The sequence below is a fragment of the Melanerpes formicivorus genome, unplaced genomic scaffold (assembly GCF_026170545.1).
Source record: "Melanerpes formicivorus ecotype bairdi unplaced genomic scaffold, bMelFor1.0.p_v2 SCAF_25, whole genome shotgun sequence".
Taxonomy (NCBI): Eukaryota; Metazoa; Chordata; class Aves; order Piciformes; family Picidae; genus Melanerpes; species Melanerpes formicivorus.
In genome coordinates this window covers 1,481,258-1,508,968 of record NW_027142377.1, presented here as the reverse complement: position 1 = coordinate 1,508,968, position 27,711 = coordinate 1,481,258, and the positions used below count along the sequence as shown (strand labels likewise).

Below are 27,711 nucleotides of genomic sequence, written 5' to 3'. Positions count from 1 at the left end.
TGCAGGGGGCTCCAAGAAAGCTGGGGAGGGACTTTTGAGGGTGTCAGGGAGTGATAGGACTGGGGGGAATGGAGCAAAAGTGGAAGTGGGGAGATTCAGATTGGCTGTCAGGAAGAAGTTCTTGCCCATGAGGGTGGTGAGAGACTGGCACAGGTTGCCCAGGGAGGTGGTAGAGGTTTTTCAGGCCAGGCTGGATGTGTCTGTGAGCAACCTGCTGTAGTGTGAGGTGGCCCTGTCCATGGCAGGGGGGTTGGAATTGAATGATCCTTGAGGTCCCTTCCAACCCTGACAATTATATGATTAGTCAGGGGGCTGCTGCTGGTTCAGGGCTGCTGAGGGATCTCCCTCAGAGGCCTTAGCCATGGATATAAACAGTGATCTAAAAGCTCTATAGTATCACTGACAGCTCCTTTGGAAGTGACTACTCATTAGAAGTGCTGCAGTCTCCAAGCATCCGCTACGAGGTCCTCCCACGCACCAGCCTCTGCCAGAGCACAGGCAGGGAAGGGGGAAGGGAGAGTTCTGCTCTGCCTCTACCATCAGGCAGAGCCAAGCTGCACAGGGACCTGAGTCTGGGCAGCAGAAAATGCAGGACTCGAGTAATGAGGGCAAGGCTGAGCTCAGGGCTTACTCTCACCAGCTGTGCGCAGTGGCACTTCACCCCCAGCTCCAGTCTGACCCTGCTCTGCCTCAGCTTCAAACCATTCCCCCTTGGCCTGTCTCCAGACACCCTCAGCCAAAGTCCCTTTGCAGCCTTCCTGCAGGATCCATTCAGATACTGGAAAGCAGCTCTAAGGTCCCCCTGGAGCCTTCTCCCCAGCTCCCTCAGCCTGTGCTCACAGCAGAGCTGCTCCAGCCCTTGGATCATCTTTGTGGCCTCCTCTGGCCTCACTCCAGTCTCCTTCTTCTGCTGAGGACACCAGAACTGGAGGCAGGATTGGAGGTGGGGTCTGAGCAGAGCTGCCCTGCTGCCCACACTCCTCTGAGTGAGCTCTGCACCCTGGTGGCACTCGGAGCAAGCAAGGGCACCTTGTGTGGCTTGTGCAAAGCACCCAAAGGCACGCAGGACTTCCAAGGCAAGCTGCTGCTTTGTGTTCCCAAACCTTGGTGCCTTCCAAAACAACCAGAACACCCAAGTCAGTTTTCAGACATCAGGGCTGAATAAGCTTTTTGCACCAGGCATCTGCCACCAGTCCCTGAATTCAGATTTCCTTGTGAGAAGAAAGAGAATCCCAGGGGAGGGACTTGAGGTCCCTTCCAACCCTGCCAATTCTATGGTTCCATGATATTTTGTTTGCCATCAGTAGGCCCTGGTGTCTGCAGCAGTACTTCCATGCCCAGCACCATCAGGCAGGCTGGCAAGAGCTGCAGAGCCACCAAGGGCAAGAAATAAGAGCCCTGGAGCAGCTCAGCCTGGATAAGAGCAGCCTGAGGGGGAGCTCAGCAATGCTGATCAATAGCTGAAGGGTGAGTGGCAGGAGGATGCAGCCAGACTCTTCTCAGTGGTGCCCAGGGACAGGACAAGGGGCAATGGGCACAGACTGGAACCCAGGAGGTGCCACAGAAGCAGAAGGAACAAATTCTTCCCTGTGAGGGTGGCAGAGCACTGGGACTGGCTGCCCAGAGAGGCTGTGGGGCCTCCATCTCTGGAGGCTTTCCAGCCCCACCTGGACATGTTCCTGTGTGAGTGGCTCTGGGTGACCCTGCTCTGGCAGGGGCTTGGACTGGAGGATGTGCAGAGGTCCCTTCCAGCCTCTATCCCTCTGTGATTCTGTGACTCTGTGTGAGAGTCCCTGAAGATGTGATCCAAGAGGGAATTGTCAAGCCAAGAGCAGAGATCTCTCCTTGCACATCTGGAAGAACTGAAGTTCTCCCCCAGTTCTCCTGCTGAGAAGGTATCAGGAGGTTAAACTGCAGGCAGGGGAGAGGGAAGTCTGGCATGAGGAACAGCTTTCCACCAGCATGAGCCTAAGCAGTGCCATGTCACAGAGAAGTTATTAAGATTAGGATGAGCAAACTTCTGTTGGGCTCAGATTAGGCGCAGGAGACCTGGCTCTCAACACCAGTTCTGCAGGAATATGTCTCTGAGAGATGAGCACTCAGGAGACATTCAGCACATCACCAAAAGAAGAGCACTGCTGTGGTGAGCAGAGTGAAAGCAAAGAAAACCTTCCTCCAGGCTCTGGACAAAGATTTGGTGCAGGGAAGCAGGCAGAGCTCTGGAGGTTAGGCCGTGCTGGGGGAGCAGCCCTAAGGCTGTGATGCTACCCAAGTTCACACCACCTGGGAGCAGGCTGACCTTGGTTCTGGCTGCTGCTGAGTTTCCTGGGCAGGGATCCCCTCCAGCCCATGGGACTCAGGCCCTCAGAATCGTTTGGGTTGGAAAAGACCTTTGAGATCATTGAGTTTCACCCACTCTCTAACTCTGCCAAGGCTGGGGCTACACCAGGGCCCTCGGCACCACTTCTCTGCCCCTCTGAAACACCTCCAGGGATGCAGATTCAACCCCCATGACACATCCCACTTGTCTTTGGTCCTGCCAAGGTCTGTTCCAGGTTCTGAGCAGCCTCTTGGGGCTCAGCCACAGGAGCCTTGAAGCTCACCCAAACATGCCCAGGAGCTGGCAACACAAGAAGTTTTGTGTTCAAACATTGGTGGTGGTCCCTCCTCTCACTTGGCCTGAATCATAGAATCATAGAATCAGACAGGTTGGGAAAGACCTCAGAGATGATCAAGTCCAACCTATTACCTAATGCCTAACACCTCTTGACAGCCAAACCATGGCTCCAAGTGCCACATCCAAGCCTTTTTTGAGCACCTCCAGGGATGGGGACTCCACCACCTCCCTGGGCAGCACATTCCCATAGCCAATCTCTCTTTCTGGGAAGAACTTTCTCCTCACCTCCAGCCTAAACCTCCCCTGGCACAGCTTGAGACTGTGTCCTCTTGTTCTGGTGCTGGCTGCCTGGGAGAAGAGACCAACCCCCACCTGGCTACAACCTCCCTTCAGGTAGCTGTAGAGAGCAAGAAGGTCTCCCCTGGGCTTCCTCTTCTCCAGGCTAAACACCCCCAGCTCCCTCAGCCTCTCCTCACAGGGCTGCGCTCCAGACCCCTCCCCAGCCTTGTTGTCCTTCTCTGGACACCTTCCAGCATCTCAACATCTTTCTTGAATTGAGGGGCCCAGAACTGGACACAGGACTCAAGGTGTGGCCTAACCAGTGCTGAGCACAGGGCACAATGACTTCCCTGCTCCTGCTGGCCACACTGTTCCTGATCTAGGGCAGGATACCATTGGCCTTCTTGACCACCTGGGCACTCTGCTAGGAGTCTGTCTCACTGTGAATTGCAGGTTCAGGTATGCAGACAACTGATCAGACTGCAACCCCAATGAGAAACAAGGGCACAGGTTTGCACTCCTCAGAGCAAAGACAGAAGGAAGGCTTTGGTTAACCCTGACTTACAGCTGTGTAAGACACAACTTGAAGTAAGGGGATGAGAACCTAACAGCACCTTCAGATACCAGAACTGTCAGAAGCTATCAGAACCTTTAGAGTGGGCAGCAGCAGCAGCAAAGTGATGGTCCCCCTGGACTCAACACTGGGGAGACCACACCTAGAGTGCTGGCTGCAGTTTTGGGGCCCTCAGTGCAAGAAGGACATTGAGGGACTGGAGAGGGTCCAGAGAAGGGCAAGGAAGCTGGGGAAGGGTCTGGAGAAGAGGGCTGGGGAGGAGCAGCTGAGGGAGCTGGGGGTGTTCAGTGTGGAGAAGAGGAGGCTGAGGGGAGACCTCACTGCTCTCTACAGCTCCCTGAGAGGAGGCTGGAACCAGGTGGGGGTTGGGCTCTGCTCCCTAGGAACAAATGATGTGGGAGAGGAAGTGGCCTCATTTTACCCCAGGGAAGGTTTGGGTTTGATAGCAGAAGAAACTTCTTGACTGAAGGGGTTCTCAAAGCCTTTAGGCAGAGTTGGACACCTGGATCTGAAGGATCTTTCCCAAGTGGGACAGTTCTGTGACTCTAGAAGGAGATGGGTAAGATATATGCAACTGAGCATTACTTACACCAGGAGCAAGGGCAGAGGAAAAGGGGGAGCACTGCTGATGACACAAGCAGAGCACTAAGTGGCTGAATTGCTGACTGAGGGAGAAATTGCCAAGGCAACCATATCATGAGCACCAACCAAGTGCAGGGAGTCAGGGCAGCCAGGGCCAGCCAGGGAAAAGCAAACACAGGTGGAGAGCTTGGCTGGGAGCAGAAAAGCTTAGCAAAGAGGCAGAACTGCAGCACTGCCTCCAGTTCTAGGACCCCCAGAACAAAAGGGACATGGAGCTGCTGGAAAGGGTCCAGGGGGGGCCACAGAGGTGATCACAAAGCTGGAGGACCTCCCCTGTGGGGAAAGGCTGGGGGAGTTGGAGCTGCTCAGCCTGGAGAAGAGAAGGCTCTAGAGAGACCTTAAAGCTGCAGTTCAGTACCTGAAGAGGGCTACAAGAAGGCTGGGGAGGGACCTTTACAAGGGCTGGGAGTGAGACAAAAGGAGAGGGAATGGATTGAGAGGGAAGCTTGAGGAGGGCAGACTGAGACTGGAGGTGAGGAAGACATTCTTTCCAGTGAGGGTGGGGAGACACTGGCACAGGTTGCCCAGGGAGGCTGTGGCTGCCTCCTCCCTGGAGGTGTTGAAGGCCAGGCTGGATGAGGCCTTGAGCAAGCTGGGGTGGTGGGAGGTGTCCCTGCCCATGGCAGGGGGTTGGCACTGGATGAGCTTTAAGGTGCTAGATTGTTATCCCTCTTCCCCTGGGGCTATGCCTGAAGTCCAGCAGGCCAAGCACCTTTACCATGCTCAGCACACCTCCAGCTCTTCCAAGAGCCTGGCTCAGCTCAGTACTGCCCTGCAGATGGTTTTCAGGGGACAGAACCAGCTAAAGGAAAGCCTCTGCACCAGTCACAGCCATGAAAGGAGGGGCAGAGGTCAGATAAATTCCTCTCGAGGACAAGAAGTGAGTTTCCACCTGGGGATGAAGACAGGGAGGTTGTGCTGGTGAGGCATCAGCTTTGGTAAGGTTTGAGTCTTCAACCCTGTCTGGTTCTGGAATCTCCTGTGGGCTGCCTATACCCAGGCAAGTTGCAAGGCACTCAGGCTGTCTGCTTCAAGGAGCAGCCTGCTCAAATCAGGCATCACTTTTTCAGCAGGGACAGGAGATGCCTAGAAAGCAGGAGCAGTGGCAAAGCTTCCCCAGCTCACAAAGCAGCCCTGTGCTGTAGCACTCCTCTGGGGCTGTGCATCAGAGCCTGCTGCAAAACAGTGCCCTGGGGGCTTTAAGGGTAAGAAGATGGATGTGAGGGTCGAGGGCCAAAGGTTTGTAGTACATTCTTGTGGAGCAGCTCTGCTATGGGAACAGGCTGAGGGAGCTGGGGGTGTTCAGCCTAGAGAGGAGAAGGCTCCAGGGGGACCTCAGAGCTGCCTTGCAATAGCTGAAGGGATCCTGCAGGAAAGCTGCAGAGGGACTTTTGCTGAAGATGTCTGGAGAGAGGACAAGGGGAATGGTTTGAAGCTGCATCTTACCCAAACATTGGCAGCTGAACAGACAAATCATTGAGCACTAAGCAGGTATTCAATGGCAGGCATCAGAGACACAGACTGCACTGGGTTGGGAGGCAGCCTCCAAGGGCTCCTAAGTGCAACCCCCCTGCACTCAGCAGGGACACCTCCAGCTAGAGCAGGCTGCACAGGGACACAGCCAGCCTCAGCTTCAATGGCTCCAGGCATGGGGCCTCAAGCCCAGCCCTGGGCAGCCTGGGCCAGTGTCTCACCACTCTCCTTGGGCACAACTTCCTCCTGAGGGCCAACCTCCAGCTGCCCTGCTCCACTTTCAAACCATTGCCCCTGGGCCTAGCACTCCAAGCCCTTCTGAACAGTCCCTCCCCAGCCTGCCTGCAGCTCCCCTGCAGATACTGAACTGCAGCTCTGAGGTCTCCCTGGAGCCTTCTCCTCTCCAGGCTGAACAGCCCCAACTCTCCCAGCCTGTCCCCACAGCAGAGGTTCTCCAGCCCTCTGAGCATCTTTGTGGCCTCCTCTGGAGCCTCTCCATCAGCTCCAGGTCTCTCTTTGTGTTGGGGTCCCCAGAGCTGGACACAGCCCTGCAGGTGAGGTGTCCCCAGAGCAGAGCAGAGGGGCAGGATCCCCTGTCTCCAGCTCTGGCCACTCTGCTCTGGACTCAAAGGTTTCCCTTCTAGCACAACAGCCTGCACACCACTGCTCTCCTGCTCAAGGTCACAGAGGTCCTCATACACACTCAGAGCATGGAACCTCCAGGTTAATTCTTTTGTCTAGATGAAGCTGGAGATATGACACACTTCAGAAGAAGGATGAGGCTACCAGCAAGGCTCTAAGCTGCTCTAAGTATAGGTTACTCTTGTGCTCAGAAATTCACTTCAGATCAAATCACGCCTCAGTTCCCGAGAAAGATGCTTCTTGGAGCTCCTATTTTCCATAACCAGTGGCAAAAACTGTTTCAAAAGGAGAGAGACTTTCTCCTGCATTTTTTTGCCAAGTTGTGCTGAGGGCTGTGCCCAGGAAAGAATGTGGCAGGAGCTCAGCTTGGAGGACATCACCCAAGGCTTCGCTGTGGGGCTGGAGCTCCTTGTGGTCAACCTTTGGGTAATGTAGCCAGAGTGTGCCAGGAGGACACCTGGCCCAGGTGCTGATTTTTGCCTCTTGGCAGTGTTTTGCTCAGCCCTCAGGAGTAATGGAGCACCTGCTAGAAGATTGCCACAGAGGTCTGGCCCATAAGCTCCTGGGAAAGGCCAGACATGGGAGAGAAATGCTGGAAGTTAAACCTCTGCTAGACCTAGTGTCAGAGTATGGCTTCTGCCTTGTACCAAGCACTAGGGAGCCTCTATGGAGCCACTGCCTGGAGAGCTCAGAAAGCAGTCTGTGATGTCCAGCAGACAGGAGTGCCCTTCCTCTTCACTGCTGCACCCCACATGTCACAGAACCACAGAATGTTAGGGGCTGGAAGGGACCTCCAGAGACCAGCCAGCTCAACCCCCCTGCCAGAGCAGGGTCACCCAGGGCAGGGCACACAGGAACACAGCCAGGCAGGTCTTCAATATCTCCAGAGAAGGAGACTCCACAACCCCCCTGGGCAGCCTTCTCCAAGACACTGTCACCCTCACAGTCACAATATTGGAGCAGAGACTAGAGCATCCCAGTGAGGAGATGTTCCAGGTAGGGTGAAGGGATGCTGGTAGGACAGTGCTCAGTTGAGAGCTTGCTGTGGCTGAGCCTCTCCTAAGCACAGGCAATACAAGGCAGGCATTTTTCAAGCAAGAAATACCCGGGGAGGTTCATGTCCCCCTCCTCTAAACCATCTCTGAGGTCTCTTGAAAAGAGAACTGGCCTGCACCACTCTGTCCTGTGCCCCAGACTCCCCAGGCCCCTAAGTCCATTCTGTTCCCGGGAGGAATCCTCTGTCACACTCTGCCTGTGTAGGCAATACCTGGAAAGCTCCTCCAGAGAGCTGCAGGCTGCTGTCAGGGAGGGCTGTGGGTGTGATGAGTGAAGGGATGAATGAATGAAGGGCTCTCTCCTTCGGAGGACAGCCTGAGGGAGCTGAGGGCTATGCAGCTGGGAGAGGAGGATCCTGAGGGTGGCCTCACATCTCACATCTAAGACAGAGGAATCACAGAACTATCAGGGTTGGAAGGGACCTCAAGGAGCAGCCAGTTCCAGACCCCCTGCCATGGGCAGGGACACCTCACACTACAGCAGGTTGCTCACAGCCACAGCCAGCCTGGCCTGAAAAACCTCCAGGCAGGAGGCTTCCACCACCTCCTTGGGCAACCTGTGCCAGTCTCTCACCACCCTCATGGGCAAGAACTTCTTCCTAAGATCCAATCTGAATCTCCCCACTTCTAGTTTTGCTCCATTCTCCCCAGTCCTATCCCTCCCTGACACCCTCAAAAGTCCCTCCCCAGCTTTCTTGGAGCCCCCTTCAGATACTGCAAGGCCACAATTAGGTCTCCTGGGAGCCTTCTCCTCTCCAGGCTGAACAACCCCAACTCTCTCAGTCTGTCTCCAGAGCAGAGCAGCTCCAGCCCTCTGCTCATCTTCATCAGCCTCCTTGCTGGTGATGAAGATGTGCAGGGTGAGTGCCCAGAGGCTGGAGCCAGGCTCTGCTGGGTGATGCCCAATGCCAGCAACAAGGGGCAGTGGTGGAAGCTGAGGCAGAGGAAGCTCCATGGAAACAGGAGGAAGAATTTTGTCACTGTGAGGGTGCTGGAGCCCTGGAGCAGGCTGCCCAGGGGGGTTGTGGAGTCTCCCTCTCTGGAGATATTGAAGACCTGCCTGGCTGTGTTCCTGTGTGCCCTGCCCTGGGTGTCCCTGCTCTGGTGGAGGGGTTGGGCTGGGTGATCTCTGGAGGTCCCTTCCAGCCCCTAGCATTCTGTGATTCTGTGATTGAAGCACTGCCTAGCACTGCCAGCAGGACCTCCAGGAGCAGTTGCAAGCCTCTTAGCAGGGCAAGGTGTTCCCTCCTGGCACTGCCAAGGCAGCCAGGGAAGGGAAAAGGAGCTGGAACTTGGAGCAAGCTGCTGCCTCCCTCAGCACAGCCCAGCCTCACCTTCCTCATTATCTAGACTGGACAGTAGGAAGAATCTTTCCCCATCAAGAGTGGTCAAGCAATGGATTGAGCTGCCCAGGGAGGTGGTGGAGTCCCCAAGCCTGGAGGTGTTTAGAGGTGGTTTGGATGTGGTGCTTGGGGCTATGGTTTAGGGGTGAGCCTTGCAGAGTAGGGTCAGGGGTTGGACTTGGTGATCATGAGGGTCTCTTCCAACCTGCATGTTTCTGTGCTCTGTGATTCTGTGATCATTTCCCATAGCCACTGCAGTGGGGATCACTCCTACCACACCTTTCCTTATCATCTCTCACAGCCCTTGCTGGGGGCAGCAATCCTATTTCACCCTTTCTCACCATCTCCCACAGCCACTGCAACAGGGAGCACTCCTACTACATCCTCTCTCCTCCTCCTTTGGGCCCATTGTCTCCCCTCCTCTCTGACTTCCACTCTCTTTAGGAACCCAGCTCCACCTTTCTCCTGGTGACTGTGACAGATGGAGGTCTAGAGGTGCTTGGAAAGGGCTGTGCTAGGTGCTGGGGTGTGGGGGGACAGCTTCTCCCCCTAAGCAGTGACTTTGCAGGCAGAGGGAAGCTGCTCTTGGGTGCAGGTGGGATAATGCTGCACCTCTGCCTCCCCTTCTCTGTTCCAGCACCACCAAAGCTGGGTAGCACATGGCCTGATGAGCACCATCACAGCCACTGACAAACTTTCTTTTCTCCAGCTCCCCTGAAATGCCACCAAAAATCCCTCAGCTGAAGCAACCTTTCTGCGAGGCTTAGAATCATCCCAGCCCGATGGTCTGGGTTGGAAAGGACCTCCAAAGGTCATCCAGCCCAACCCCCTCTGCAGTCAGCAGGGACATCACAGAACACAGAAACATGCAGGTTGGAAGAGAGCCTCAGGATCACCAAGTCCAACCCCTGACCCTGCTTTGCAAGGCTCACTCCTAAACCGTAGCCCCAAGCACCACATCCAAACCACCTTGAAACACCTCCAGGCTTGGGGACTCCACCACCTCCCTGGGCACCTCAGCCCAGTGCCTGACCACTCTGGATGGGCAAAAATTCTTCCTGCTCTCCAGTCTGCCCCTGCCCTGCTGCTGCTTGAGGCTCTTCCCTCTTGTTCTGTCACTAATGACCTGGGAGAAGAGACCAGCACCAACCTCTCCACAACCTCCTTTCAGGCAGCTGGAGAGAGCCATGAGGTCTGCCCTCAGCCTCCTCTGGTTCCCACTAACCATCCCCAGCTCCTTCAGTTGCTCCTCCTCAGATTTCTTCTGCAGGTCCTTCCCAGCTTCCTTGCCCTCCTCTGCCCTGGCTCCAGCCCCTCCACATCTCTCTTGGATTGAGCTGCCCCAAACTGGACCCAGCCCTCGAGGTGTGGCCTGCCCAGAGCTGAGGCCCAGAGGACAATGCCCTCCCTGCTCCTGCTGGGCACAGCATTGCTGATCCCAGCCAGGATGCCACTGGCTCTCTTGGCCACCTGGGCACACTGCTGGCTCCTCTTCAGCTGCTTGGCCATTAACACCCCCAGCTCCCTTTCTGCCAGCAGCTTTCCAGCCCCACTGCCCCAAGCCTGCAGCACTGCTTGGGGTAGCTGTGACCCAAGGTCAGGCCCTGGCACTTGGCCTTGTTGGAGCTCCTGCTGTTACTCTTGGCCATGGATCCAACCTCTCCAAGTCCCTCTGCAAAGCCTTCCTGCCCTGGTGCAGATCAACACTGCCACCTCAGTTGGTGCCATCTGCCAACCTACTGCTGACACACTCTGGGTCTTCAGCAAGGTGACCAACCAAGATGTGAAACAGTAGTTCCAACACTGAGCCCTGAGGAGCACCACATCCCCAACTAGATCAGGTTGCCCAGAGCCCTCTTGAGCCTCACCTTGAATATCTCCGGGGCTGGGGCCTCAGCCACCTCCCTTAGGAGGAGGCCCTTGGAGACAGTAACAGACTCTGCAGGCTGCAGAGAGGTGGGCTGGGAGGCACTGGGGACCTGCCTGGCTCTTCAGAGAGCAGCTCACCAGTGGAGCCAACATCAGCAGAGTTAACCTCGCAGTGCTCCACATCAGCTGTGTACCACATCCAGGGAGAAGAGCTGGGAAGTAGGTCAGCAACAGAACTGAGGGGAGCAGGGAGCTTTAGGGAGAACTTGGTGGCTGACAGCTAATTAAAAATCCCAGCTCCACTGCTTCCTGTTGCAACGATGAGGTTCCAGCATGCAGGGCAGGGAAAGCAACTGCAGGGATTGCTTGCTGCAGCCCTGCCAGTTCCTTCTGCCCACCTTCATCCCTTGGCCACAGCAGCTCGTGGAGCACCTTGCGCACAGCAGCCACAGCCAGATCCAACCTCCCCTTGCCCTGATCAGCTCCTGGAAAGAGCTCTGCACCTTGGGCTGTGCCCTGCTGGGGGAACTGAGTTCCATCAAAGTACCATACCTGGGCAGATGCAACTTTATCCCTCTCTGGAAAGCCTTAAATCAGAAGAGGTGAAATGGACAAGCAGAGTTAGGTACTGGACACAAAACCTGGGTGAGGGGGCTGGAAGGAGGGGGGTGTCTCTAAACAAGTTCTTATCTATGTGCCCTTGTGGCCAAGAGGGCCAAGGGCATCCTGGGGTGCAGCAGGAAAAGTGTGGTCAGCAGGGCTGGGGAGGTTCTCCTCCTCCTCTACTCTGTCCTCATGAGACCACACCAGAATGCGGTGTTCAGTTCTGGGCTCTCCAGTTCAAGACCTGCTGGAGAGAGTCCAACAGAGCTATGAGGAAGATTTGGGGACTTGAACATCTCTGTTCTGAAGAGAGGCTGAGAGCCCTGGGGCTGTTTAGTCTGGAGAGGAGAAGGCTGAGAGGGATCTGATCAATGTCTATCAATAGCTGAGGGCTGGGGGTCAGGATGAAGGTTCCAGGCTCTCTTTGGTGGTGCCCAGGGACAGGACAAGGCACAAGAGGTCCAAGGTGAAACCCATGAGGTTTCACCTCAACATGAGGAGAAAGTTGTTTGGTGTGAGGCTGCTGGAGGCCTGAAGCAGGCTGCCCAGGGAGGTTGTGGAGTCTCCTTCTCTGGAGCCTTTCCAGCCCCACCTGGCTGTGTTCCTGTGTGCCCTGCCCGGAGTGCCCCTGCTCTGGCAGGGGGGTTGGACTGGATGCTCTCTGGAGGTCCCTTCCAAGCCCTAAGATCCTGTGACTCTGAAATGCCTCTCACTCCAGCTGTAGGCAATAAGCTCATACAGTGAGAACCAACCTAAGTGGTGTCAGTCACAGCTGTCCCACCACCACCAAGCAGCTGGTTTGGTGGCCAAGCAGCTCCTCACAAAGCGCTTTGCAGAGGAACTTTGTGATGTCGTCATGCACCTCTTACACTTTGTCTTGAGCAGAGAAATTTAGTTTTCCATCTCTGCTGAAGGACATGGTCATAAAAAAAAACCCCAACCAACCAAACAAAACCAAAACAACTAATTGTCTGGGTTTTAAGGGGGGGTTGGGGGGGAAAATGGAAGAATGGAGGAAAAGCACAAATGAAATCACTAAGGTCAAATGATTCTGGCTCTGTGTCTTGTCAGTGGTGACAAAAAGAGAAGGTGTAAGAGGGTTCAGGAGCTGCAGGAACGGCCCTGCTCCTCTCCCTGGGTCTTGTGGCACCTGAAGATGTGGGTGCAGAGGGCTGCTCAAGGTCACTGGGTACTTGGAACCACCAGGGTGTGAGTTAATAGCTTTGCTCCTATTTTAAGAGTTTTGCCTGCAGGGTGGGACACTGGGGCCGTCTGCTCCCCTGCTGGAGCTAGCCGAGGGTGGAGCCGTTCAGGCATGGTGAAAGGGGAATTGCCCACAGGAAGGACACTTGTGCCACTCTGAGGTGCTGTGCCAAGCTGCTGGCTTCCTGCGGGGCCTCTCCAACCCCACTGACCCTCCTAAAGGCTCAGGAGTCTCTGTGGGTTCAGGGCTTGCCATAGGCAGATTTGGGGGCAGCTCTCAGCAGGGCCCTCAATAACCTAGATAAATAACCCCTAAAAACAATAACCCCTATTAATAACCCCTATCAAGAACCCTATAAACAAGAACCCCTATCAAGAACCCCTATCAAGAAGAACCCCTATCAAGAACCCTTATCAAGAATCATTATCAAGAACCCCTATAAACAATAACTCCTATCAAGAACCCCTATCAAGAACCCCTATAAACAAGAACCCCTATCAGGAACCCCTATCAAGAACCCCTATGAACAAGAACCCCTACCAAGAACCCCCCATCCCTTGCCTGTCACCCTATGGACCCCATTGGTGATGGGAGAGGGGAGTGAATGCCAACCAAGGGCCTCTTGGGATGCTCCTGACGTTCTGCCCCCTCATAGCAGCCATGGGCAAGGCTGAGGGGCACAGTGGCAATCACATCAAGGCACTCCTTGCTCCCTCCTCCTGCTGGCCTCTTTGTCTTCTGCCCCAGGGCTTGCTCCCTCCTGCAGGGTGCAAACCACAGATTCATTTGGGCTGGAAAAGCCCTTTCAGGTCAATCCAGCCCAACCAGCCTCTAACTCTGCCAAGGCTGGGGCTACGCCATGGCACTCAGCACCACAGCTCTGCCTCTCTCAAACACCTCCAGGGATGGGCACTCAACCACCTCCCTGGGAAGCCTGTGCCAGGCTTTGAGAACCCTTTCAAGCCCAACCTCTCCTCATCTCCCCCTCTACTCCACTCTACTGAGACCCCATCTGGAGCACTGCATTGAGTTCTGGAGTCATTATTACAAGAAGGATCTGGAGGTGCTGGAAGGGGTCCAGAGAAGGGCCATGAGGATGAGCAGAGGGCTGGAGCTGCTCTGCTCTGGAGACAGACTGAGAGAGTTGGGGTTGTGCAGTCTGGAGAGGAGAAGGCTCCCAGGAGATCTTCTTGTGGCCTTGCAGGATCTGAAAAGAGCTCCAAGATAGCTGGGGAGGGACTTTTGAGGGTGTCAGGGAGTGATAGGACTGGGGGGGATGGAGCAAAACTAGAAGTGGGGAGATTCAGATTGGATGTAAGGAAGAAGTTCTTGGCCATGAGGGTGGTGAGACACTGACACAGGTTGCCCAGGGAGGTGGTGGAAGCCTCCTGCCTGGAGGTTTTTGAGGCCAGGCTGGCTGTGGCTGTGAGCAACCTGCTGCAGTGTGAGGTGTCCCTGTTCATGGCAGGGGGGTTGGAGCTGGCTGATCCTTGAGGTCCCTTCTAACCCTGACAATTCTATGATTCTAAACCTCTCCTGGTGCAACTTGAGGCCATTTCCTCTCCTGTCACTTGTTACTAGGGAGAAGAGATGAACAGACCAATATCCTGCCGGCTCCAACCTCCAGCAGGTCTCCCCTCCGTCTGCTTTTCCCCAGGCTAAATGTAGCTGGGCTTGTCCTGGCGAGCTACAGGGTGCCCGGGGGGATGCGACGAGCCACGGAGGGCAGGACTGGGAGGTGAGCGGACAGGATGGGCAATGATGGGGGCAAACAGGGCATGGATAGGGAGCGTCCCAAGCAGGGCAGGGCTGGGGGCTGCCCCAGGCAGGGCGGGTAAGGCTGCTGGGGGTGGGTCCGCACCCAGCCCAGCCTTTCAAAGTCCCTCGCTCCGAGGAGGAAATCAGGAAATCTTTCCAGCAAGAGGAGGAGGAGGAGAAAGAGGAGGAGGAGGAGGACTGAAGCAGGGCTGAAGCTGCCACCGCGGAGGAGGAACGGCGGATTTCTCCTTATCCGCGGAGGGATGCGGAGGGAGGGGAGGCTGCCTGCCGGGGGGGCCGGCTGCGCGCATCCCTGAGGCGCTGTGTGTGTGTGTGAGAGAGAGAGCGCTCCCTCCCTCCCTCCCTCTATCCTTCCTCCCTCCCTCCCTCCCTCCATCCCTTTCCTCCCGCTGCCGCTGCCGCCGCCGCCGCGCCGCAGCCGCGCACCGGGGGCTCCGCCGCCAGCCCCGCCGCGATGCTTCGCCGCCTCTGAGCCGGCCCCGGCCGCTCCCGCTCCTGCTTCCCCCCCAGAGGTAGGACCGTGACCGACGGGCCCCCTCCCCAGCAACAGCCCTGCCCTGCCCTGCGAGCTCCTCGCCGCTCAGACACCGCGGTCCCTAGTGCCGGGGGGGTGGGGGATGAGGAGGGCGGGATGAGGTGGGGGGTGGGGGGGTGGCCGGAGTCGTGTGGGAGACACAATGGAGAGGCGGGGGGTAGGATGCGCCCCTTCCCCGCCCCGGGCTTGCTTTCTGCAACCCACCCTTTAGGCAAGGGATGGAGGGCCCCCCACCCAACCCCCCTCCCCCCCGCCGGCCAATCGCGACATGTCGCGACGGGAGGGGCGGCTGCGGAGGGAAGGTGCCTCCCCCACCCAGCCCTAGTGCCAGGCAGGTGGGGCTGGAGCAAACCCCCCACCCTCGGGGGGCTTTACGGGCACCTTGCCCCTGCCGCGGCGGGCGGGGGTGCGGTGCTCCCGGGGATGGATGATTCCTGCCTCCGGGGATGGATGATTCCTGCCCCCGGAGATGGACGATTCCCGCCCCGGGGATGGATGCCTGCCCCGAAACGGTTGCCGAGGTGGGTGGCCGGAGGCACCTGCAGCCACGATTCCACGGCCATTGCCGGCGGGAGCGGCGGGCGCTCCTGAGGGCGGCTGGAGCAGCTCTCGGCACGTAGGCTTTGTCTAGGTGGAAGCATGGCTGGGGGCTCCTCCGACAGCTCCAGCTGAATTCTTCCAGCGCAGCCCTGCTGCTTTCCCCACCCGAACCAGCTCCGTGGCCAGGGAGGTTTTTGGGAGCTGCCCAGAGCAGAGCAGGTGGGGGGATGCAGCAAGCAGTGGTGAGAAGGGGGAAGCCCAGGAAGGGAAAGCCACAAGGTCAGCGGCACCTGGGTGTGAGCGTTTGATTTCAGGGCTCCCCTTTGCTTGCACTTGGCAGGGAGGTGTTCCTCCGGTTCCCACACGCTGGAAATCCGCCAGGCAGGCGCTGGCAGTGGGGCTCTGTGTGTGCTCTCTCCTGACACCTGCCCAGGCCTTCAGGTGCTGCTTCTCACCAGCAGCGAGAGAAGAGGTGCACTTCTCTTTAGGAAATGGGAAGTTGGGACAGTGGCACGTTGAGGTGTGATGATGATGATGATGATGATGATGATGATGATGGCGGCTGCCAGGGGACAAAAAAAAACCCAATAAAAAAAAAAAAGGAGCTGTGCTTGTGTGGCTGTGGACAAGCACCAAAGAAAGGCATTGGTGTGGCCTCCATGCATCTGATCAATGCTTCTTCCCCTTTTGATCCTTCAGTGGCATCCTTGCCTCTGTTTTTCCTGTTAGCCCAAGCAGGGAAATAAGCTGGCAAGCCTTTCCTGGAGCCAGGATCAAGCAGGCAAGCCATCAGCCTCCCACCACCGTGTCCCCAGGAAAGTTGATGGATTGCCTGACTCCTCTCACACCCCAGCACCAGCCTTGCTGCTCTGGAGGCATCAGCAGCTCCTGAGCCAGTGCTGAGGAGCTGCGTTGCTCCCAGCTCCCCCAGCACCGGGGGCTTGAGTTCGAGATGCCTGAGGAGATTGCGATGCGCTCCCCCTGCCCAGCATTCCTCAATGCCAGCAGGCAGGAGCACAGCTGTGAGAGGATGAAACTCTGCTTGCTTCTCTCTCCCCTGTTTTCCCTCCCCCTGAGCTTTCTGTGCTCTTTGGGCTGCAAGGTGCTCCCCAAGTTTCATCGTTTGTGGTCTGACAGCCTTCTGGGCTACCTCCAGTTCGCACGGCCGGACATGGCGTGGCCTGAGCTTGGCTCCTGTCCTCGCCCTTTGGAGCGCCCCCCAGCACCTTGCCTGATGCCATAGAGGCACAGACATTGGTTTCTTTGCCTGTGGGGGGCTTTGGTGGTGTCCTCACTTGCTGGGAGCTGCCAGGGTTGCCATTTCCTGGCTCTGCGTCTAGGGCAGAATTTTGCTGTGTTCTGCTGTGTGTGTGGTTTGGGGTTTTTTTGGAGGGATGCAGTCCTTGCTGGCTCACCAGGGTGAAAGCCACCCTGCTCTGAGCATCCTAAGGAAGCTCAGCTGCTATAAATACAGCCCCAGTGTCCCCCCAGGCACAAGCATCACCGGACAACCAATCAACAGGTTGGGCAGGGACAACGCAAATGGCATGCGGCGCTGCCTCTCCTTCTGGCTGGCACAGCGAGCAACCTGCAGCTCTGCTCGAGCTCAGGCTGTCACCAGCTGCCTCTGCTTCCAGCTCATGGGCACTAGTGATGCCCACAGCAGATTTAGAATCATCATAGAATTGTTAGTGTTGGAAGGGACCTCAAGGATCAGCCAGTTCCAAATGCCCCTGCTATGGGCAGGGACACCTCACACTACAGCAGGTTGCTCACAGCCACAGCCAGCCTGGCCTGAAAATCCTCCAGGCAGGAGGCTTCCACCACCTCCCTGGGCAACCTGTGCCAGTCTCTCACCACCCTCATGGGCAAGAACTTCTTCCTAACATCCAATCTGAATCTCCCCACTTCTAGTTTTGCTCCATTCCCCCCAGTCCTATCACTCCCTGACACCTTCAAAAGTCCCTCCCCAGCTTGCTTGTCGCTCCTTTCAGATCCTGCAAGGCCACAATGAGGTCTCCTTGGAGCCTTTTCTTCTCCAGACTGCACAACCCCAACTCTCTCAGCCTGTCTTAGCTCCAGCCCTCTGCTCATCCTTGTGGCCCTTCTCTGGACACCTTCCATTTGCAGCACTGCAAATCCTGCCTCTACCTGGATCTGCTGCAGGGTGCTCAGGGTGCCCTGCCAAGCAGGGCTCACTGCCCAGCCTTTCCTTGACAAGGGTGTGAGAAGTCTCTCTTCAGGTGTTTCAAGGAAGCTTATAGGGACTCCCCTCTGGTGATTTCAGCAGCAATTGGGAGGGGCTGGGGAGCACTGTGAACAGAGAGACTTTCGGAACCCACCTGGATGTGTTCCTGAGCAGCCTGATCCGGGAGTGCCCTCATCACCTACTGTCCTGCTCTGGCAGGGGGAATGGAACTAGATGGTCTCTGGAGGTCCCTTGCAGCCCCTACCAACCTGTGATTTTTTTGTCAACCTGTGTTTTCATGTGCCTGGCTTCCTAAGGAAACCTGGCTGTAAAGAGAAGGGAGATCTGCTGCTGCAAAGAGCTCCTAGGGGCAGACCTGGGAGGAGGCAGGATGGCTGACCTCGCTCCTTGGGATAAGGCACCAAGGCCCAGCACACACTTTGGCTTAGTCTGCCTTTCCTTCTAGTGGCCTAGGAAGTGGGCATTTGCTCTGCATTAACGTTCAGCTCCCTCTAGAGTCAGCGGTGCAAGAGCTGTCCTCTCTGGATGGTGACTCTCCCCCCATACCCTGAGGGGTGCTACCACCCTTCTCCAGCTGGGGCTGAGCACCTAGCTGATGGACAGAAGCTGCCAGCGTGGGCCTCCAGCCCAAACTGCCCTGCCCAGCTCCTGCCCAGCAAGGTGCCCAAACTGCCCAGATCCACAGCCTCAGCCTTTCCCCACATGCACTACTGGGGATGTCTCCCACCTAGATGGGTGCAGGAACCTGGAACTGGGGATTTGTCTCTGTTCCCTTGAAGCTTTCTACTGCTTCCTTCTGCAGAGCCCAAGAGAGCATTCTGCTGCAACAGGGAACATCCCCAGGCCTCCCTCTCCCCTCCCTAAGCTACAAATACAGTGCAAAAATGGACCTGGAGAGAAGAGCTGACACAGGCAGGCAGGAAAGCAAGAGGCCTGCTAATTCTTCTCTTCTGGCTCCCATTTGGCATCTCACAGAATCACAGAAACATTCAGGTTGGGAAAGACTGTCAGGATCACCAAGTCCAACCACTGACCCTACTCCTAAAAGGGTCACCCCTAAACCATATCCCCAAGCACCACATCCAAACCACCTTTAAACACATCCAGGCAGAGGAGTCCTCCCCAGGCTGCTCAGCCTTGTTAGCAAGGTTTTATCATCCCAACACTCGTGGGAGATGTTCTTTCCATTGTCCAGTGGGGGAGACACATAGCAGAGGGCTGCCCTGAGGTGGCAGAGGGACTCTGACAAGGTGGCCTTGAAGCTGGCTGGTGGAGAGCAGGCAGCCAGAACCATGCTTAAGGCAAGGAGGGAGATCTATGGGCAGAGGGAGGCATTAACAGCCGAGGAGGAGTAATGGGCAAGAGGCTGATGGGGGGGGTGGGTCTTGATGAAAAAGAGACTAAAAGCAAGTGGGAAGAAATTGTCTGGAGCCAGCAGCAAGTAAGAGAGAAGATGTAAAAAACCAACCAACCAACCAACCCCAAACCAACCAAATAAAACCCCAAACAACAACAACAACAAAACAAATCAAGCTAAAAAAAAAAACCCCAAACCCAACAACAACCAAAATGTGTCATTTCTGCCTTGCTTCTCCTTTCCTTGCTTCTCCTTCTCCTTGCTGAGCCCTGGGATCCTGAGGGAAAGGCACAACTTGCCCAGCAAGGCTGGAATCTCCCTGACAAGACACTTCCAAGCTGGCCCCAAAATTCCTCCAATCTGGCTGAGATGTGTTTCTGTTGGGGGATGTTTCCTTTCCTCTATTTATCTGTTTATTTTGGAAAGTTGCTGGGGAGATTGTGGGAGGAGATTTGGACTCTTCTCTGAAAAGATAGAATACTTTGGGAGGGGGGGAAGGGGAGGGGAGGGAGGGGGATGTGGAACAAAAAAATCCTGCCCCCTGCTCGCGGTTCGAACTTGTTGATGTCCTCCACAGAGAGCAGGGTGGCCCTGATGGGTGTTTTAACTTGGTTGGCTTCATGGAGGAGTTGTGCCTCTGACTATATTTGGAAAGGTCTGATGCTTTGTGTTGTGGGGTGGGTGCTTTTTTTCTGGTTTGGTTTTTGTTTTGGTTTGTGTTTTGTTTTTAATCCTGATGCAAGCAGGATGCCGACGGCCTGGAAATCGTTTCCTTGATGTGGAGATCTGGAGGGTCACGGGCAGGGGATGCCAACAGGCTGCGCCTTGTTTTTATGGAGTGGCAGGGCTGGGTGGAAGGGAGAAGGAGCCGGGCAGAGCCGAAGGAGCAGGGCGGCGAGCCAAAGGCTTTTCCGAGCTGCTTAGAGAGCCTTCAGGCTGCACAGCCCCGAGCGGCAACCGCAGGCTGCGGGCGCAGCAGCTTTCCTCCGCGGGTCCCAGCGCTAGGGTCCTCCCCCTGCCTGCTCCGGTCCGTAAAAGCCAGAGCTGCCAAACAAGGGCCGGGGTGTACCAAACGACAGCCAGCACCCAGAGCAGAAGCGAAGCTGGGCAGCAGAGCCTCTGCTTGCCTAGACAAAGCATTCTGTCACCCCGCAGGGCTGCCGGCGTCGGTCTGTGCCCCTCGGGCTCTCGGCTGATTTACCGACAGAGGGTCAGAGACCAGACCATTCGTTTGGGGGTTGGGTTGAGGTTTCTTTTGGTTTTTTTGGGGGGTTGTTGTTTGGGTTTTTTTTTTCCCCTATAGCCAGGTCTTTTCTCAGTGCAGGCTTTGCTCCATCTGCCCTGCTGCGAAGCAGATTGCTGCTTTTTCAGCGAGGCACAGGTGTAGAGGCTTCAGCACGGCCAGAACGGGACAGCAGGAGAGGTTTGCTCTGGAGGTGGCTGGCTGGGTGGGTAGGGGTCCCACTTGTGTGCCCTGAAAGGTGTGCAGGACTTTTTGTCAGGGAAGGCTACTTGCTGCTTGCAGGAGGCTCATAGGTGATGCTCTCCTGCAAGAGAAATGGGGATGCTGTGACTTGGAGACTTCAGGTCTGACCTTGGGGATAGGAGCAGAGGTCATGGAAGTGGAAAGAGCCATAGAATTGTCAGGGTTGGAAGGGACCTCAAGGAACATCCAGTTCCAAGCCCCCTGCTGCCATGGGCAGGGACACCTCACACTACAGCAGGTTGCTCACAGCCACAGCCAGCCTGGCCTGAAAAACCTCCAGGGATGAGGCTTCCACCACCTCCCTGGGCAACCTGGGCCAGTGTCTCACCACCCTCAAGGGCAAGAACTTCTTCCTGACATCCAATATGATGCTACCCATTTCTAGCTTTTTTCCATCCCTCCCAGTCCTATCACTCCCTGACATCCTCAAAAGTCCTTCCCCAGCTTTCTTGGAGCCCCCTTCAGATACTGGAAGGCCACAAGAAGGTCTCTTCTCTTCTCTGCCTGGCTCTGGCTCTGGCTCTGGGCTGGTCTGGCTGGGAGACCCCACGGTGTTGCAACAGGCTCCTGGAAGTGTCTCCACAGCAAGCTGTAAAGCAGCTGCTCTGCTGTGAAGGGCAAGCTGCCCCCTGTCTCCCAGCAAGCCTCCAGTCCCCCTGTGGGGAGGGCCCTGGTGCTGCTTCCAGCTCCTGCAGCCCCCCCTGGCATGGCTGTGGAGTCAGCCTCTCCCCTACCAGCTGGTAGCAGCTTCACAGCAAGGCTGTGTGGTACGAAGCTGATGTCACAGTGGAGTAGGCACTGTTGGGTAGTGCTGCTGGTGGCTGGAAAGCTGTGAACCTGCTGTGGTAGAGCTGCTCTCTGCAGATTTTCTGTCAAAAAAGATTCCCCATGAGAAGTCTCTCACTGTGTGGCCACTCGTCAAGCCCAGGCCGTTTCTTTCCTTGCCCGATCATTCCTCTGCGGTGGAAGTGTCTCAGCCAGCAGCAGAGTGAAAGGGAATGGTGCTACCAGCTTGTTGCAGGTGGGCAGGGACCTGTGTGTGGTCCAAAGGGGCAGGAAATTTAACAGAAAGGGTCTCAGAGCGAGTCTTTGAAGGGCTCCACCGGAGCTGGGTCTTTGGGGAGGCCATTGCAAAGCAGCAGCTGTGCCCTGTCAAAACGCAGGGCAGCTTTCAGATTCGCTTTGCATGCAGCAACCAGCCAGCCTGGAGGAGCACTGCTGCCAGGGAAAGGTCAGAGCAGAGTCTAAAAAGCTGGTTTTCTACCCATCTGGCAGCTCCTGAGCTGGGGAGCTGGAGCTGGCAGCAGGAGCTCTCTCCTACCCAGTCTGGAGCCTCTGCGTCCAGCAGAGGCAGAGCTCTCTCCAGCCCTCCCAGCCCTGCTTCAGGCAGCTGCCCTCCCGGTGTTTTACAAGCTTGACCTTGGATGTCTGCAAGGATGGGACCTCGACCCCAGCCCTGGGCAGCCTGGGCCAGTGTCTCACCTCTGCTGTGGGGACAGGCTGGGAGAGTTGGGGCTGTTCAGCCTGGAGAGGAGAAGGCTCCAGGGAGACCTTAGAGCTGCAGTTCAGTATCTGCAGGGGAGCTGCAGGCAGGCTGGGGAGGGACTGTTCAGAAGGGCTTGGAGTGCTAGGCCCAGGGGCAAGGGTTTGAAAGTGGAGCAGGGCAGCTGGAGGTTGGCCCTCAGGAGGAAGTTGTGCCCAAGGAGAGTGGTGAGACACTGGCCCAGGCTGCCCAGGGCTGGGCTTGAGGCCCCATGCCTGGAGCCATTGAAGCTGAGCCTGGCTGTGTCCCTGTGCAGCCTGCTCTAGCTGGAGGTGTCCCTGCTGAGTGCAGGGGGGTTGCACAGGATGCCCTTGGAGGCTCCCTCCCAATCTGTGACTGCCAAGGGTTGCAGGTGTTAGACATCAGGAGATGGTGATTGGGTCTTTTGCTTGTGTTCCATCTCTGACATAGTCTCAGGAACCATTCTTCTCTCAGAAGGTTAAACCTTTCATGGCTTGGGGCTATTTAATTTCTTTTCTTCATTCTGAAATGTGGATTTCTGCTTGGCTTAAGGTTATTCTTTTTTGTGAGCAAAACCAGTTCAGCCTTTTCCATTCTCCAAGCACAGTCCAGCTCCTGCCATGCTTCATTTTCCTCTCTTCATAGGAACTTTGTAAAGCACCCTGTGATTAAATTAACTTGGAATGGAGAAGCACAGCATGGCAAAGGCTCTCCTTGAGGAGAATATATAGCTCCAGTAACTAGGAATCTGGCATTTATTGGCTTGTAAAGAAGTGAGAGTGCAGCACTGAGCATGCTCGGGGTCCTGCAGGAAGGGATCTGTTCCCTCTGTTTATGCACTGCTAACGAACTGCAAACCCATATAACAGCTCCTCCACACCGCTGGGAAATCCTGAGGCAGGACAAGGGCAAGAGCTGCTGTCAGCTCGATGACTGATGTTGTAAATGGAGTGAGAAAGGCCCTTGAAGGAGAAGCCATCAAAGCTGACCTAGTGGGGAAAGAGCTCAGGACCAGGCTTCCTCTCAAAGCATGCCAGAAGAGCCAGGCCTGGATGCATATGGGGCTGCTTCCAGCTTGGGGAAGGTGCAGAACGATGCTGTATGGAAGGAGGAGGCTCTGGTAGCAAATCAAAGTGATACAAGTGATAAATTGAGATTTGGGGGTGTTGGGTGCTGAGCAGCTCCCCAGGAGCCAGCAGTGCCCTCCTGCAGCCCAGCAGGCAGCTGTGTGCTGGGCTGCAGCCAGAGGAGTGTGGGCAGCAGGGCAAGAGAGGGGATTCTGCCCCTTGGCTCTGCTCCACTCAGACCTCACCTCCAATCCTGCCTCCAGTTCTGGTGTCCCCAGCAGAAGGAGGACATAGAGCTGCTGGAGTGAGGCCAAAGGAGGCCACAAAGATGATCCAAGGGCTGGAGCAGCTCTGCTGTGAGCACAGGCTGAGGGAGCTGGGGGTGTTCAGCCTGCAGAGGAGAAGGCTCCAGGGGCACCTCAGAGCTGCCTTGCAACAGCTGAAGGGATCCTACAGGAAGGCTGCAGAGGGACTTTTGCTGAGGGTGTCTGGAGACAGGCCAAGGGGGAATGGTTTGGAGCTGAGGCAGAGCAGGGTCGGGCTAGAGCTGGGGAAGATGTGCCACTGCCCACAGCTGGTGAGAGTAAGCCCTGAGCTCAGCATTGCCCTCATTACTCGAGTCCTGCATTTTGTTGTCAGTTATCTCTTCCAGTGGGATTGTTTAGAACTATCATTATACAGACTGAGGGAGTTGGGGCTGTTCAGTCTGGAGAAGAGAAGGCTCCCAGGAGACCTAATTGTGGCCTTCCTGTATCTGAATGGGGCTCCAAGAAAGCTGGGGAGGGACTTTTCAGGCTGTTAGGTAGGGATAAGACTGGGGGGGAATGGAGCAAAACTAGAAGTGGGGAGATGCAGATTGGATGTCAGGAAGAAGTTCTTGCCCATGAGGGTCATGAGAGACTGGCACAGGTTGCCCAGGGAGGTGGTGGAAGCCTCCTGCCTGGAGGTTTTTCAGGCTAGGCTGGATGTGGCTATGAGCAACCTGCTGTAGTGTGTGGTGTCTCTCTTCATGGCAGTAGGGGGGTTGGAACTGGATGAGCCTTGAGGTCCCTCCCAATCCTGACAATTCTATGATTCTATGATCTTTCTTTTCACACCCAGTAGTGATTTATTTACATTCTATGACTTTCTGCTTGACATCTGTGAACTACTCTAAAGGCATAGCCTGAAACTACCACTGGACCACCTCTCCTTTTGTCCCTGCAGGCTGAGGACACCTGGGACCCATCTGGTGGAAGCGGCCATGTCGCGAGGCGGTGGCGCAGCCTCCTTCCCCGCCGGCCTGTGGCTGCTGGGCGCCGTGCTGGTGCTGCTGTGCCGCGCCGACGGCCTCGCCGCCGAGGCCCCCAGCGAGCCACCCACCAACGACAGCGAGGAGTGCACCGGCTCCTACATCTGCAAGAAGGGAGTGATCCTCCCCATCTGGGAGCCCCAGGACCCTTCCTTTGGGGACAAGATCGCCCGGGCGACGGTGTACTTCGTGGCCATGGTCTACATGTTCCTGGGTGTCTCCATCATCGCCGACCGCTTCATGTCCTCCATCGAGGTCATCACCTCCCAGGAGCGGGAAATCACCATCAAGAAGCCCAACGGTGAGACCAGCAAGACCACGGTGAGGATCTGGAACGAGACCGTCTCCAACCTCACGCTGATGGCCTTGGGCTCCTCCGCCCCAGAGATCCTCCTGTCTGTCATCGAGGTGTGCGGCCACGGCTTCACGGCCGGGGACCTGGGGCCCAGCACCATCGTGGGCAGCGCCGCCTTCAACATGTTCGTCATCATCGCCATCTGCGTCTACGTGGTCCCGGACGGGGAGATCAGGAAGATCAAGCACCTGAGGGTCTTCTTCGTCACGGCGGCCTGGAGCATCTTCGCCTACACCTGGCTTTACATCATCCTGTCCGTGTCCTCCCCGGGCGTGGTGGAGGTGTGGGAGGGGCTGCTGACCTTCTTCTTCTTCCCCATCTGCGTGGTGTTCGCCTGGATCGCCGACAGGCGGCTCCTCTTCTACAAGTACGTCTACAAGAAGTACCGGGCGGGCAAGCAGCGGGGCATGATCATCGAGCACGAGGGCGACCGGCCCTCCTCCAAGGCCGACATCGAGATGGATGGCAAGGTGGCCAACTCCCACGTGGAGAACTTCTTGGATGGCACGCTGGTGCTGGAGGTGGACGAGAAGGACCAGGATGACGAGGAAGCCAGGAGGGAGATGGCCCGCATCCTGAAGGAGCTGAAGCAGAAGCACCCCGAGAAGGAAGTGGAGCAGCTGATCGAGCTGGCCAACTACCAGGTGCTGAGCCAGCAGCAGAAGAGCAGAGCCTTCTACCGCATCCAGGCCACGCGGCTCATGACCGGGGCCGGCAACATCCTGAAGCGGCACGCGGCCGACCAAGCCCGGAAAGCCGTCAGCATGCAGGAGGTGAACGGCGAGGCGGTCGAGAACGACCCCGTCAGCAAGCTCTGCTTCGAGCAGGCCACCTACCAGTGCCTGGAGAACTGCGGCACCGTGGCGCTGACCGTCGTGCGGCGGGGAGGAGACCTGACCAAGACGGTCTGCGTCGACTTCCGGACGGAGGACGGCACGGCCAACGCCGGCTCCGACTACGAGTTCACCGAAGGGACGGTGGTCTTCAAGCCCGGCGAGACGCAGAAGGAGATCCGCGTGGGTATCATCGACGACGACATCTTCGAGGAGGACGAGAACTTCCTGGTCCACCTCAGCAACGTCCGCCCGGGTGCCGAGGCATCCGACGAGGGCGTCCCCGATGCCGGCCTAGGCGTTGCGGGGCTCCTCGCCTGCCTGGGGTCGCCCTCCACGGCCACCGTCACCATCTTCGACGACGACCACGCCGGCATCTTCACCTTCGAGGAGCCGGTGACCCACGTCAGCGAGAGCGTGGGCACCATGGAGGTGAAGGTGCTGCGCACCTCCGGCGCGCGGGGCAACGTCATCGTGCCCTACAAGACCGTCGAGGGCTCGGCCAAAGGGGGAGGAGAGGACTTCGAGGACACCTGCGGGGAGCTGGAGTTCCAGAACGACGAGATAGTGTAAGTGGAGCTCTTGTTCGTTACTTATGGCCTGGTAATTAACCACCCCCAGCTCCTGGCATCGTGCTGGAGGCAGTCGGGTTCCAGTGCCTCATGGCAACCGTGAGTGGCCCTTCTGTGCCCTGTCTTGACCTACCAGGCTGCCCTCCTGCCTGGCTGGCAGATCAGAGAGTGAGAGCTGCTCGGGGACACCCTCCCCTGCCAGGGGTGGGGAGCTGGGGCTTGTTTGTGAGTCCAGCCTCCCTCACCCCGCGCTGAGCAGACCTCCAAAGCCTGGGCTCTGCGGTGGAGCGGAGAACAAAGCTCAGCTTGGCTGTTATTGCCCAGACACAAGGACCTGTCTTGTGAGGGGCCCAGGGCCTTGTTGAGCAGCAGGTTGTGCTGGTTTGAGCTTTCACTGGAGTTTTAAGGCTGAAATGGCAGCAGATTGAGATTCCTCCCCCTTGTCACAGTCCCAACAATGGACTCGTGATGGTTCGTTACTGTGATCTCGAAGCCCAAAGAACTCAGGCGACTCACAGCCAGGGGCTTCACCTCAATCAGCAGCAAAATACCTATTGCTTACCCATATGAGGTAGAGAAAAGTGAGGGGGGGAAAGAGGAAAAGTAAAGTGAAGAGGGAAAATGGAAAGAGGTGAATAGCTACCAACAAAGCAAGGGTCCAAAGACATCTCTCTGGTCCCAGGTCCAGTCCCACTGGCCCTTCTTGATCTTAGTAGGGAAAGCTTTCCTTCAAAGTCTTCTTCTGGTTGCTTCTTCAGAACACACTCTGATTTCCACACACCAGAAAACTCTCCCCCTAACCTGCCACTGCTAGGGAGCTAACTTCACCCCTGTCAATGTCTGAACTCCACCTCTCTCCACCCCTTTTGTGTCCCTCATGAGTAGGGCTTCAGCCGTGCTCAAGGAGGCGTGTCTGAGGTGTGGTCTGCCTTGGAGCTGGGTAGCCTCAGGCCAGGAGGTGTGGTTTTGTATTATAATGACATGATAATGAGCAGAGTTCACTGAAGTTCATGGTTCCCCTGGCAATGCCAGGCCCTTGGTCTCTCTTGACTCCAGTTCTGCTCCTGCATGCCAAAGTGATGCTTGCACACAGCAGGGTCATCCATCAGACTTGGCAAGTACAGAACCTTGGTACCATCTAGATCTCTCCCGTGGAACCTGCACCTCAAAAACCATGGAGACTGCATCCCAGTGCACAGGCTCAGTCAAACAGCAACCTACAGAGTTACAGAAGTGAATTATAGAATTGGTAGGGTTGGAAGGGACCTCAAGGAGCATCCAGTTCCAAGCCCCCTGCTGCCATGGCCAGGGACACCTCACACTACAGCAGGTTGTGCTCCATTCCCCCCAGTCCTGTCACTCCCTGACACCCTCAAAAGTCCCTCACCAGCTTTCTTGGAGCCCCCTGCAGATACTGCAAGGCCACAAGAAGGTCTCCTCAAAGCCTTCTACTCTCCAGACTGAACAACCCCAACTCTCTCAGGCTGTCTCCAGAGCAGAGCAGCTCCAGCCCTCTGCTCACCCTCATGGCCCTTCTGTAGAACCCTTTCAGCACCTCCAGATCCTTCCTGGAAGAGAGGCTCCAGAGCTGGACACAGAGCTCCAGGTGGGGTCTCAGCAGAGTGGAGCAGAGGGGGAGAATCCCCTCCCTGGCCCTGCTGGCTGTGCTTCTCTTGCTGCAGCCCAGGCTCTGCTTGGCTTTCTGGGCTGCAAGTGCTCACTGCTGGCTTCTGTTGAGCGTCTCATCCCTCAGCACCCCCAGGTCCTTATTGTGGAGTAGGCTGCTGCAGAACTCATGCCAATATGTTAGCCTGGCTTTCAGTCCTTCTCCCTGGGGCAAGAGGGTCCCGATTCCTGATGACAATGATGAGACAGATGAGGC

The 27,711-nt window shown here is 56.6% G+C and overlaps 1 protein-coding gene across 4 annotated transcripts in view; it reads left to right on the top strand.

Moving 5' to 3' along the window:
* Positions 1–14,494: 14,494 nt before the first annotated feature.
* Positions 14,495–27,711, top strand: part of SLC8A1 (solute carrier family 8 member A1) — a 104,315-nt gene continuing 91,098 nt past the window's right edge. For 2 of the 4 annotated variants that reach the window (XM_068153059.1, XM_068153060.1), the window contains exons 1-2: positions 14,495–14,592; positions 23,985–25,826. In XM_068153059.1, the coding sequence (XP_068009160.1) occupies positions 24,022–25,826 (1,805 nt within the window). In that variant the 5' untranslated portion in view covers positions 14,495–14,592; positions 23,985–24,021. The remainder of the gene's footprint in view (positions 14,593–23,984; positions 25,827–27,711) is intronic. The other 2 variants (XM_068153058.1, XM_068153057.1) reach the window with 1 other exon arrangement.